At 46.3% G+C, this 13,118-nt stretch overlaps 1 protein-coding gene across 1 annotated transcript; it reads left to right on the top strand.

Annotated features, from left to right (window-relative positions):
- The first annotated feature begins 8,903 nt into the window (after positions 1-8,903).
- On the top strand, positions 8,904-12,192 carry EGR1 (early growth response 1). The gene is made up of 2 exons (XM_084215832.1): positions 8,904-9,252; positions 9,557-12,192. The coding sequence occupies exons 1-2, from the start codon at positions 9,018-9,020 to the stop codon at positions 10,855-10,857; spliced, it is 1,536 nt and encodes a 511-aa protein (XP_084071958.1). The 5' UTR covers positions 8,904-9,017; the 3' UTR covers positions 10,858-12,192.
- The last annotated feature ends 926 nt before the right edge of the window (positions 12,193-13,118 follow it).

The following is a 13,118-nucleotide window of genomic DNA, read 5'->3' on the forward strand; positions in this document are numbered from 1 at the left end:
CTTTTCTTAGGTATCTTTTAACCGTCTCTTTTTTGAAGTGCCTATTTTAAAGGGCCCATTGCTTATCTTCCATTTCTATCCAGAGTATAATACAAAAAGTTTCATCAATGCAGATGTGCTCTCATTCCACAGGGTGGCAAGTAGTCCTTATTTCTCTTCCAAATTATTTTGACATTTCCACTAGAAGTGGCTTTCCTGGCTAAGTTCCCTTCTGACGTATCAGGGTCATACACATGGAAAGACAGCTCTTCTCTTTGGGTTAGAGAGTATTTGGAAAAGCTCATTTTACTATGTCTATTTAGGCTGTATCAACTTGCTGAAGATTGCTGATGAGACCAAAAAGGCATCATCTAACGACTAAATTTTGAACACTACTTCTTGCTACTGTCTCATGTGAGTCTCTCTGGTAAGTGGTACTCCCAGGAACAACTGATCACAAGTCTATGATGGCACCTCTAAAGAAAAGATTGCTGTGGTAAGGTTTAGTTATTGATGTGGGTGGGGGAGAAAGGTTCTGGACGTTATTCACTTTTTATTTCCAGTTTCTTTTGACTGAGATAAATGTCTCAGATACTTTGAATTTAAATCTATATGTGTCATCAGAATAGGCTTGTAGATTTATTAGTTGAAGGTATGGCTTTTTGTTCTTTGCTAGTGAGTTTACATACCTTTCTCCCCCCTCATGCCCCAGTTTCTTGCTACTGATGCCTGTGGATATTATTTTAAAAATACTGTTTTGTAATCTTTTCAAATTGTGCTCCTAAATCATTTTAGTTGATCTTCATATCTTATGTGTTTAGTCTTCTGCCTTTCCCCCTCTCCACTGTTGAATGAATAAATATATGAAAATGAACACAAAGTCCTGCTATTTCTGCTATGTAAAAATAAGGCAAATTTTGGGAATCTGGTTTGTCCTGGCATTATACAGGAACATAAATGTTCCTCACTTTCAGGTTGTGTCACTTCCCAGCTGTTAACTGAGGACTTGGATACATATCACAAATGTATTTGTTAGGTGGTCTTTTTGTTCTTGCAGAATACTGTTGCTGTTAAGCATCTTGGAGACGTACCTGAATTGTAATTGCAAATAACTTTTGGGGAGGACAGAGGTTGGAAAGCATTCATATGTGCAAAGTTAGACAATGGTGAATATCTTTTTCGCGGTCTGTGTGCAGAAGCACAAATGTTTAATCAATACTACATAGCTACTATACCTAGGCATGAAACATTAGAGTGATCAGGAAATAAAAATTGTCTAGCAGAGCCAGGTAGCAGGAACTCAGCTTACTTACTGGAAAACCTGTGGTACTGACAACAGGCAGAGGGTGTGCGAAATTAAAAGGTAAAAATGGGCTGTGAGAAGAATTTTCTGTAGCTACCAGTAAGAGTTGTTCTTCCACAGACTCAGCTATCAGGTAAAGTGGATAGTTGGGAGCTAGCAGTTGTAGTGGCTGGGATAAGAGAGGAAGTCAGCTAGCAGGGTTCTAGTGGCATCTTTATATTTGGTGTTTTGGTAACAGAAGTCTGAAGTTGATCAACTGTAGTCTCTAGCTGGAACTTCATAGCAATAGTAATGGACTGAGTCTCTGTTTCGGATTGAGTTGAAATCCTTTTTGGCTTTGAAATTCAGCTTAGCGTTTTTTTTCCTCCCCAAAGTAGACTCCTGTGTAGGTGGAGCCTTTCTCTTTTTACCCCTTTGCTGTCAGTTTTTCCTGCCAATGCAATGAGTCAAAGAATCATAGATTGGATTGAGTTAGAAGGACCCATAAAGATCATCTAGTTCAACCCCTACTGCCATCCTTCCAACTCTGTGGATGTCTTTGTGAAGGAAGCAGATTTTCTTCTGTTTCAGCCAGCTTGCTCCAACAACAGTTGACCTGTTCAGAATGATTACAGGAGCAGCTGCACCGGGTTTGGACTTTGAGTTTACCTGTTTATTAGAATCACTGGCATCTCTTGAGGCTAAGCTTCTTCTTCTCCTGGGCTAGCAGGCTCCCATGGAAATGACCATTGAATTTGTGAATTGCTAGCCCTAATCACTTTTTTCCTTATCTTTCATAAAACTGACAAGCCAAGGAACACTTTTCATCAAATTGACCTCACAGAAATCTTAATTACATCCTCCTTTAGTTTGTGTATTACTATACACCTTAAAACTTTAGCCTGGTTTGTTTTTCTAACTGCAGAAAAAAAATTAATTAAACATGAGAGATATATTTCACAGTGCTTTTGCAAATGCAGTTTCTGCTTTCTAATGAGTTACCTAATACACTGTGCAGTGAAATTTCCATCCTTCCCCTTGTAATTGCACACAAACTCATTATTTTTAGCTTTACTTGACAGATTGGTAAAATTAAGCCATTTGAGAAAGGAGGAGGGCTGAACTTCTGTAGAAATTCCAAACAGCTTTGCACTGAATCATCAGTCCCCAAGAGCACAGACATTCCATAGAAATGTCAGACAGTCCTTCTGGCATATTAATGAGGAAGCAGCAATGAGTTTTTAGTCATGCTGATTTTAAAGTTCTTGCTCAGCTTCCAATAAAAATTCATAGCATTCAGTAATAGAACAGTTTAAGCAAATCCAAAATCAAGATAGGGATACAGTCCAGATTTGGGCTATTTGAGTCGTGAAGTGGGAGGGGAACCTTGCCTCTAGTGATGTGTTTGTGTGTTATTACAATCACACTCCTTTCCTCAGCTTTTACAATCAAGATGAAGAAAATTCTGTAAGTCTATGACTATTTTAACTACTGTGAGACTTTTCCTATTGGAAGATTGTGAATTTTAGCTTACTATATACTTAAGCATTGGTTTATCTTTCAATACTTGGAAGTAATTTTTGCCTTCAAATTTTCTTTGAAGCAAGATTGTGCTTTAGTTTGAAATTTTTGTCACAGATCAACCTTGAGAAATGAAAGGAAAAAAATATGTGTTCAGGAACAATAACTTACTGAAGAGGTAGGGTGGGAGATTAGGTAGCTAATATGTCTGTGACTTTTTTTTTTGTCAAAGAATTTAATGTTTATTGAATGCAATGCAAAAAAAACTCCCGTTCACGTACCACTGAAGTTGAATGTCTAGAAATAAAAGGAAGTGCAAATGGGAACGTTAACAGAGTGAGTTCAATATAGGCACATTGTGTTTCCTCTTACTTAACAAGTACAAGAGGATGTGTTGTCAATTTCTTGTATTCTATAAAAATCAATTCCTTGGGCTTCCTTTTTCTGAGAGTAAGAAAAAGTGACTTGACCTATTTTCATTGCAAGAGCTGAAGGTGTGTCTCCAAGACAGGAGTCTGTAACAGCATAATTGCTAGCTTGTAGGATTCATTGTTGCAACATGTCTATAATTAATGTGTTTTTTAGATTTCAGTTCAAGTATTTGATTTGTTTCATAGCATACATTGTAACTGAAATTACTATGGTAAAGCATAAAAAAAAATCCAAGACAACAACTATTGCCCTTTCCTCCCTTCTCTATTCACCTGGAAAATGCAAAAATTCTAGAAGCAACATTTCCTGGTCTGAGCTACAGACCTGGTCCAGCATGCGTGTAGTACTCTACGGATGCATTGTTCTCTACATAACGCAGGATTTCATAGAATTGTTATTGTGATTAAACACAGATGGATTTCTCAGCCTTGGTGGTGAGTAACAATACAACACAACATGTAATTTGTAAGTCCAGCTAGAAGGGGAAATTATTTCCTTTAAGAGTACTGGTGTCCTTGTACTTCAGCAGTCTTGCACTGGTATATGGTATTTCTTCATCCTCCTAACTATTTATCTAATATGTCTTGAGTTACTACCAAGTCAGTTCAAAATATTACTTTCACTTTTCCCCTGCCTGCATTTGCCATTCAGAGAAAACAGTGGTGTTTAGATATGTCCACAAATCCAAAACTGTTCTGTAACAAGTATATGCAGTTTTTGCAGCACCTGGAATTAACAGTTTGAGACCAATTGTTTATAAACTGTCAGTGTTGGAGATGTAACAGAGCAACACAACATAACTGCTTTGATCTAATCCAAAGACTATGCTCGGTCTATGATAACGTCCTCGCCACCTTTCCTGTGGTAACATTCCTTCAGTGGTCCACATTTGTGGGAGGGTCAGTGTGTCAAGAATGGAAACGAAAGATGGAGGACAATTGTATGAAGGATACCGGTTAACATAAGAGATTGGCCTTTCCTGGCTGACATATAAAACATAGAAAACTCCAAACAAAACTTGTCCCCTGGGTAAAGGACACTAAACATCAGTACAAGCTGGCATTTAATGAGATTGAGTTCCTCAGATAATAGTGAGATTGTTTGCTGATATCATGATGTAGTTGTCATGGTTACAAAATGACCAGGTGCTAAATACAAAGTATCAGAGAGAAGAAAATGGAGAAAATCAGTGTCCTAACAGAAAAGATTGCAGAGCAGATAAGATGATTTGGGGATCAGGAAAAAAGAAAGGGAATGGTGGCAGCAACTAGGGAATTCAACAGGAAATAAGAGGAAAGAAAGTTCAAAGGTAGATAATCAGAGATGTTTGATCCAGAGGCAGACCTTGCAGGAACTTCACATGCTTATGTTTGTAATGATTGAAAAGTCTTCAAAGAGAAGTCTGGAAACAATATTCCCTAGCAAAAGTCCCTTTTGGCTCATTCTTTTTGAAGCTTTGCACGGTGTATCTTAAGAACGTGCTGTGGAAGACGAAGTTATGTTCTGATACTAAAGTACGGACAGTGAATTTTTCCCACAAGATAATAACAGCTACTCGCATAGGTGAAAAATAGAGGTAACTATATGATGTTGGACATGAGATTTGTATAGAGCGTTCCTGACTCGGGACCCTCTCCTGTTATTGACGTTTTTGGCAAGTTCAGTTTGAAAGATGTAGATCTCCAAGATGTAGCTCTTATGTTCTCTGCCCTGGTTTTGAGGCAGTAAAGATTTACATGGCCTTTTTTTGGTTGGTTTGTTTTTTTTTTTTTTAAGTTTGTGAAAGCTAATTGAACCTTTTGTTCTGATGAAAAGAAAGTCTGAGATATTAAAGTGAGTTTTATAGTGGGATGTGAGTTAATGTCATGGTGATTCCCTGAGCAAGTGGATTGGGATCTTCAATTAATTCCTGCAGCAAGATGGGAAATCAAGTTTCCATGGATACTGAGCCAGCAGCAGCACTGACACTCACAGCAACTGCAAGCTTAGTTTCCCTAAAGCTTGCTTCCTAAGGAGGATTTGTCCCCCTGCTCTGTATTCTGTATTTGCAAATTAAAAATTTCAAGACAGATCGACTTTGAGGAATACTTAGAGACAAAAAATACCATCCCCTTACCTAGAAAATTGTGTACAAGAAATGCAAGTGACTTGCATAATTTAAAGTACAAGTTGGAAAAACCTGGAAGTAAGCCCATAATGAAAGCATCAGTTAACAAAAAGTAACAGAGATAAAACTGTAATTCCACTGTGTGGAAACATATTTCATAAAGGCACAGTGATTCTTTTATTGGCACAATATCACAATGGATTAGTTTGAATCAAAAAAACAGTGAAAAATTAAACATTGAATGGTATGCTGAGGCTGAGTATAAAATAGTTTGTACCAGCCCCTACTAATAAAGCAAGCAAAACAAAACCAAGGATTTATCTCAGGTAATTTTTAACTTTGAAACCATTCTCTCTTCTTGTTCCCTGACCCCACAGCATTTTGCACTCTGTGGCCTGTCAATACATTTCTTGTCACTGAAATGTATTGAGAGACAATATATTTGATAACGACAGACTTTCAAGGAGACCCAGTGTATTGCGCATGTTTATTCTCTAGGCAATCAGAGCCAAAACTGTTAAATTTTCAAATAAAATTGTGGCTGCTCCAGTGGCAGTGTCTTATTACATTTCTGTGCTTTCACTAGGAACATTAAGGGATGTGTTACAAATTTATTAAAATACTGCCATTTTGGAAAGACATTTCAAATACTGGTCAATAGTAGCAAATTCTTTGGACCTTCAAAATATACTACCTAGAAGAAAACCCAAATGTCTGGCTAGATGACCTAAACAGATCTTGGATCTCAATAGTAAAAATATAACACCTTTAATGTAATTCCTACATACCTAATGTTGTATTCAGAAAAAGAAAATTGAACACGGAAGAGGAGTTTGGAAAATTCGTAACAACAGGCAATTTCCTAGCTCAGTGCACAGGTTATAAATCATCCACGGCCTCTCCAGTACTTCCCAGAAGCCAGCAAGTCTCACCAGAACAGTGCAACATTCCAAAACGGTCTTTATTACTATAACTTAGGTGCAGCTCAAGCTAGTTACACTGCTCTGTCTGCAACTCTTAAAGTAGGTCTCTTGTTTTATCTTATACAGACTGATAAAAATGAAGGTAGTTGAAAAGAAAGAGAGGATTAGATTTTTCCATCTGTGATTCCAGATTTTGACAAGAAACCAAATTTGTCTGAATGATGCACTTCAATATCTGTAAAGGAATATTGGGCCTAACAGAGTGTATGAATGAAATTCTCTAGGAATCTGGCACCTCTTCTGATCTTGAAAAGGAACAGAATAAAAAAAGAGGACAAGGAAGATGCAATGTCAGTAAAATGTTCAGAAGCCAAAACAAACTACAGTGTTTGTAGAAAAGGTCAAGTTCTGCTACTCATCCCTTTCTAACAGACCTCCAAACCATGACATGCTGATGAAAATCAGACTAGTTGAAATCATTATTTATGGGACATCACAAAATCTGCAGTAGGTACCTGTTAAAAAAGGAAAAGCTCCAAATAGCATTTTCAAAAAAGAGGTTTGGCCTGGTGCATTGAAAGCTAGTATGATTTCTCTCCTTAAAGAGTAAGTACCAAAGAACAGATGTGTAGTCACTTCCATTGAGTAACAGCAGCTGCAGATAAGCAGAAGCTATCCTCCAAGGCCTGGAGGCATTGTGTTGCTACAGTCCATCACTGATTTTAAGGTGCAAACGCATCGATGTAGGAGGCACTGTCCTAAATATAGCAACTCACTTAAAAACCGTACGCATGGCAAAAGTCTAAATATTCTAAAAAAGCGGGCAGACAGAGGCCTGCCGTGGCTCGCAACTTGAATATAAATCTCAAAGGCTGTATAGGCTAGTAGTTTATGCAGCTGCCTTCTTCCCCCGGCGAAAGAAGGCCGCCTGGCATAAAGCTTTGAGTGGCCCGGCCGGCTCGGCGCCAGGATTTCCGCGGGGAAGAGTCAGCTCTGCAACCGACCGCGAATTGCGGGACGTGCCCGGAGGCGGGCGGTGCACCGAGCGAGCGGGGCCAGGCCAGAAGAGGAACCAAGTCGCCTGCCTTTACGCTCCGTCTCTGCGGCAGAGGGAGCGCCGTCCGCGGCAGAACATGGAGCCGCAGACAGCGGCGAGCCGGTCGTCCGGCAAGTTCCGCGCTGCACCCGACGATGGGGCGACCGTGCGCCGCGGAGCTTCAGGCGCCGTCAGCGGCATCGGGCCCGCCTAAGCACCGGGCTGCAGGCGACGGCTCCGACCCCGCCCCCGGAGCCCCGCACACTGCGGGGAAGCCCTCGCCGCGATGGCCGCGCACGCGCGCTGCGGCCTCACTGCGTCGCCGGAGCCGCCTGGCCCGGCGCCAGGGGAGCCCCGCGCGCCGGCAGCGGGGCTGCCCGGGCGGGGCGGGGCGGCAGCCGCGGCGAGCGACTATTTATATCGCGGAAGGCTCCCCCGGCCCTGGCAGCGTGCGTGTTGCGTCGAGCAGACGGCCGAGGGTTCCACGCGGAGCCGGTGCAGGGTGCAGCCAGCGCTTTGCGGGGAGGGCAGGAAAGAGCTGTAGCCGCGTCAGGGGGCAGTCCTAAGACTGCGAGAGTAGAGTCCCCGAGCGCTGTCGCATTTCATCGCGTTGAAGTCAGTGGTGCAGTGGTGGCTGTGGCCGTTTAGTACCTGGGGCTCTCTATTTATCAGGGCTCTGTTCTCCGCTACGTGAAGGAGGCGCACGGAGCCGGGGTCTGTCCCAGTCTGGCGCTATGGGCAGACCTCCGTCGGGAGCGGGCGGAGCAGGGCGATCCCGGCAGGCTGCTGGAATCCCAGAGATTCCTCTTTTCCGGGAGCGGGCAGCTCCTGCCTTGGGCGCGCTGCCAGCACCCAGAAAACTCCACATCGAGGCTGGCGCAGGAGCCGCCGTGAGTGGCGCTTGGCTCCTCCGCGGAGACGGAGGGGAGGCGAGTAGTGCAAGCTGAGCAAACGGCGTGGGGTGGAGGGGGAGCTCTGCCCGCGAAAACACAGCGGCGACTCTGGGGTCTGTCGGGTGCTCCCTGAGGCTCCTGTGCCACCCGCCCGGGCAGCAGCCTCCCTCTTTCGCGGCCCGGGGCTTCCGCGCGCTTCTGTTGCCAGGGGGCGGGCGCGCGCCCGTCTGCAGAGGGCTCTGCGCCCCCCCAACCCGGGGCCGGAATCGCCATATAAGGAACGGGAAGCCTCCGCCGGAATCGAGACTTATAAGGTTGTTTCCTAATATGGAAGGTACGGTGGGGGCTTCCGGCGGGCTGGCCGGACCGGCGGGGGCCGGGGACCCCGTCTCCCGGGACCGGCGATGCTGCGGCAGCGCTGCGGCGGCGCTGCCCATGGCGGGGGTCAGACCTGCACCGGGCGTGGGGCCCTCAGCCCGGGGCGGGCGGGGCCCCCCGGCCAGGCTTTCCCCGGTGCCAGGCTCTGACGCCAGGAGGGGTCCTCCGGCCCGCATCCATATAAGGGCTTCCTGCTTTCCATATATGGCCATGTACGTCAGGGCTGGGGCGGGCTGCGGCCGGTGAGACCCGATATATAGAGGCCGTGCCGGAGCGGGCGGGGAGCCGAGCGCTTCCAGCGGGCAGAGGCGGGGGCACCCCCGGGCGGGCGGGCGGGGAGCCGAGAGCTTTCAGCGGGCAGCGCGGGGGTAACAGCGGCGCAGGGCGCAGAGCCGGCGCAGGACAGCCGGCCCATCCGCCGGCCCCGCGGCAGCAGCGCCATCACCCGTCAGAGCCCGGCGCCCTCATGGCCGCGGCCAAGGCAGAGATGCAGCTCCTACCCCCGCTGCAGATCTCCGACCCCTTTGGCGCCTTCCCGCACTCGCCCCCTGCCATGGACACTCACTATCCCAAGCTGGAGGAGATGATGCTGCTCAGCGGCGGGGGTCCGCAGTTCCTTGCCCCGCCCGGGGCACCCGACAGTGCGGGCTTCGGCGCCGCCGGGGAGCCCGGAGAGCAACACTTCGAGCACCTCGCGGCAGGTAAGCGCGCAGACCTCGCCCAGGCGGGCGGGGAGTCCCGGTCTGCAGCGGGGGCAGCGACGCCTGCGGGAATTCCGCGCTGCAGCGTCGCCTCTGTCCCGGCGGCCGCGCGGGGGGATTCTCCTGCGTGCGTCAGCGGCTCCGGACTAGCTGCGGCTGGAGACCTGCCAGCGACGCTGCAATATGTTACGCTCAATTAGTAATTAACCAGAATCTGGGGCTGCGCTATTAGAGGGATGGCTCGCGAAGCACCGGCAGCAGCTGCAGTAACTGCTGGAATTAATCGCTATTCCTCTCTTTGCAGACACTTTTCCCGAAATCTCCCTGAACAACGAGAAAACCCTGCCAGAAACCAGCTATCCCAACCAAACGACGAGACTGCCACCGATAACCTACACAGGGCGCTTCTCCTTAGAGCCGGCCCCCAGCAGCAGCAACAACCCCCTATGGCCAGAGCCCCTCTTCAGCCTCGTCAGTGGGCTGGTGGGCATGGCTAATGCACCTCCCACGTCTACGCCTACTTCATCATCACCCTCCTCCTCCTCGCAGAGCTCCCCACTGAGCTGTTCTGTCCAAGCCAGCGAGAACAATCCAATTTATTCAGCTGCACCAACATTTCCCAATTCCGGCTCTGACATTTTTCCTGAGTCCCAGACCCAGTCTTTCCCCAACCCCTCTGGAGCCCCTATCCAGTATCCACCTCCAGCTTATCCAACTGCTAAAACCAACTTTCAGGTGCCAATGATCCCAGATTACTTGTTCCCTCAGCAACAGGGTGAGCTCAGTCTTGTTCCAGCTGATCAGAAGCCCTTCCCAGCTCTTGAGACCAGAGCACAGCAGCCTTCCCTCACACCACTGTCCACCATCAAGGCATTTGCTACGCAGACTGGCTCCCAAGAGCTGAAGACCCTCAATGCTAATTATCAGTCCCAGCTGATCAAGCCCAGCAGGATGAGGAAATACCCCAACCGTCCTAGCAAGACACCTCCTCATGAGCGTCCCTATGCCTGCCCAGTGGAGTCCTGTGACCGGAGGTTTTCACGATCTGATGAGCTAACACGGCACATACGCATCCACACGGGACAGAAACCTTTCCAGTGCCGCATTTGCATGCGGAACTTCAGCAGGAGTGACCACTTGACTACGCACATCCGCACACACACAGGAGAGAAGCCATTTGCTTGTGACATTTGTGGCAGAAAGTTTGCCAGAAGTGATGAGAGGAAGAGGCACACTAAAATCCACCTTAGGCAGAAGGACAAGAAAGTGGAAAAGGCAGCTCCAGCCTCAACTGCTTCTCCAATTCCTGCCTATTCATCCTCTGTGACTACATCCTACCCTTCCTCCATTGCCACCACTTATCCCTCCCCAGTGCGCACAGCGTATTCTTCTCCTGCTCCCTCTTCCTATCCCTCCCCTGCACACACGACATTCCCATCCCCTTCTATAGCAACCACTTACCCCTCTGGAACCGCCACTTTTCAGACACAAGTGGCCACTTCCTTCTCATCTCCGGGAGTCACCAACAATTTCAGCTCACAGGTAACCTCAGCACTTTCAGACATGAACTCAGCCTTTTCTCCAAGGACAATTGAGATCTGCTGAGACTACCTTCTGGAACAGGAAATTCACCTTTTCCATTGGTATTATCAGACATAGAGTCTCCAATTACTCCCACAACACCATACGTTGCAAGGCTATTTAGTTTAAACTTCAGCTGCCTGAATCAACTGCTGCTTGAGTTTTCCACCTCTGTTGAATGACTTAATTTGCATGGACTGTGGATACAAGTTCAATATAACTTTCCCCGTAAACAATAGTCTTTTATTAGGAAGAAAGGACTTTTGATTAAGTATCTAGCTAATGTAAATTGTACATGTGCCATGGTTTTGCTTTCCTTTAGGTACTATTGATGTGGAAAAAATCTTTGCATATTCATATTGTATAATTTGGAGTTTGCAGGGCCATATTTTGTAAATGTTAATTCTATTTCTGTGACAATGCTATAATGCGTTTCAAACTTCTTTGGGAACAGCACTTACTGTATTTGAGCATGTTGGAGTGATGCTATGTAATTAACATCTGATGATACACTCACATGTGGCAGAAGTTTTGTTTTAAAAGTTACAAGTCTTGGTGCCTTTTTGTGAAGCCTTGCTGACGTCATGCGTTTGTGTGAGTGGATGCTTTGCATCTTGCCTTAAAGTGGAAGGGATGATACTCAAAGAATGTGAGGAAGAGCAGGGAATGGGTGGGGAGAGGAGCAAGAGAAAGGGCCAGGGGATGGAAAAAAAAAAACCAAAACAAAAAGAAAAACCCAAAAACAAACGATCAGAAAAACAACAACAACAAAAAAAACCCCCAACAAACCAACCCCAGACCCTCTCCCCCTCCACCTCTCAAAGTCTATTTTTGTTACAAAAATGTAAATTTATATATATATATATTCAGGAGTTGGAATGTTGTAGTTACCTACTGAGTAGGCAGCAATTTTTGTATGTTATGAACATGCAGTTCATTATTTTGTGGTTTATTTTTACTTTGTAATTGTGTTTGTTAAAATGAAAGTGACTGTTTGGCTTCTAAACACATTGAATGCGCTTTCCTGCCATTGGGATATTTGGTGTACAATACCCTTCAGAAAAAATAAATAAAATATCACATTGTGCAGATTTACACTTTCCTTGGAATTACTGCTTAGGAAGACTGAACCACAGCAATCCCAACTCTTTTAGTTGCTTCAAAGCCAACACATAACTACTTGTCTCCTGGAAAAAAAAAAAAAACCTGCTTAAAGAAAGGAGAAAAAAAATCAATCTTATGTCCAGTTGCTTGCAAAAAGCATGGATGGTGGACTCATGTCCTTGCATTAGGTGCATCACCACCTCTTTTGAGGTAGCCACAATTACTGTCTCCTGGTCTAGCCTTCTGGAATTTTGATTGTGCTAAAAACTGACCAAGTAGGCTGTCAAGCAATGCATGATGAGTCTGAGGGTGCCCCAGGCTCTCCAGAGCATTTTGAAATGAGTAATTTTCATGCTTACAGAGGAAAAAAAAGATAGGTTCTCTGTGGTGCACTCTGTGAAAAGAGGTCCAAGTAAGGCAGTAGTGCCTGGCTATACGGGAATGAAGGCCGGTGCACCCTTGCTAGCGTAACATAAAGGAAATAAATGCAAGGGCCTTCTGCATCCCCTGTTTTCCTGGCCTTCGTCACACAAAACGAAAACAGATTTCAGAGAAGAAAAATGCTTTATGAGAAAGCATTGCCCATACATTTTCTGCAAGATCTTTCTTTTGCTGTTGGCCTGAAAACAGGATTTCTGTTTCCTAAAAAGTTTGCTTCTAGTCCAATTAGTAGGATGAGTCGGTTTCAAGGAGTTTGTTCCCAAGGAAACAGCAGGTGTTGTCACTGGCGGGGAAAATCCTCCCCCTGCAGGAAGCGCAGCGGCGAGGAAGGAAGCGAAAACCTCTCGCTTTTGCGCATACGCGCAGAAGACCCATTTAGTAGGAACTAAACCTCAGCTGTTTGTGATTTAAAGCCCAGTTCAGGTCTGACCACTAGCATCAGGAACGGCCACCCGGCTTGGCTCGGAGGAGAGGCCCCCCCCGCCACCGCCAGATTCCAGCGCTCGCGGCGCCGCGCCAGCGCCGGGAGCGCGCCGGGGGCGGCCCCGGGTGAACAGAAGCACCGTCCCCGCTGTCCCCGTCCGGAACCGTACCGACCATATTTGGCATTTCCTTCATGCCTTTTATGGCACTTCCGCGGCCCAAAAAAGGAGTTTCCTGCTCAGGCTTTCCGGGGCTGTTCCGCGCAGCCGCCGTGGTGCCGCAGTGCATTCCCCCTCCCCTTTCCGCCCGCCTCTCCC

Source organism: Fringilla coelebs (assembly GCF_963513975.1).
Source record: "Fringilla coelebs genome assembly, chromosome: 15".
Classification (NCBI taxonomy): Eukaryota; Metazoa; Chordata; class Aves; order Passeriformes; family Fringillidae; genus Fringilla; species Fringilla coelebs.

Excerpts from the sequence above, each read along its gene's own strand:
- EGR1 (XM_084215832.1), top strand. The coding sequence starts at position 9,018 with ATGGCCGCGGCCAAGGCAGAGATGCAGCTCCTACCCCCGCTGCAGATC. Across the intron at positions 9,253-9,556 it reads CTTCGAGCACCTCGCGGCAG|ACACTTTTCCCGAAATCTCC; the intron begins GTAAGCGCGCAG and ends CTCTCTTTGCAG.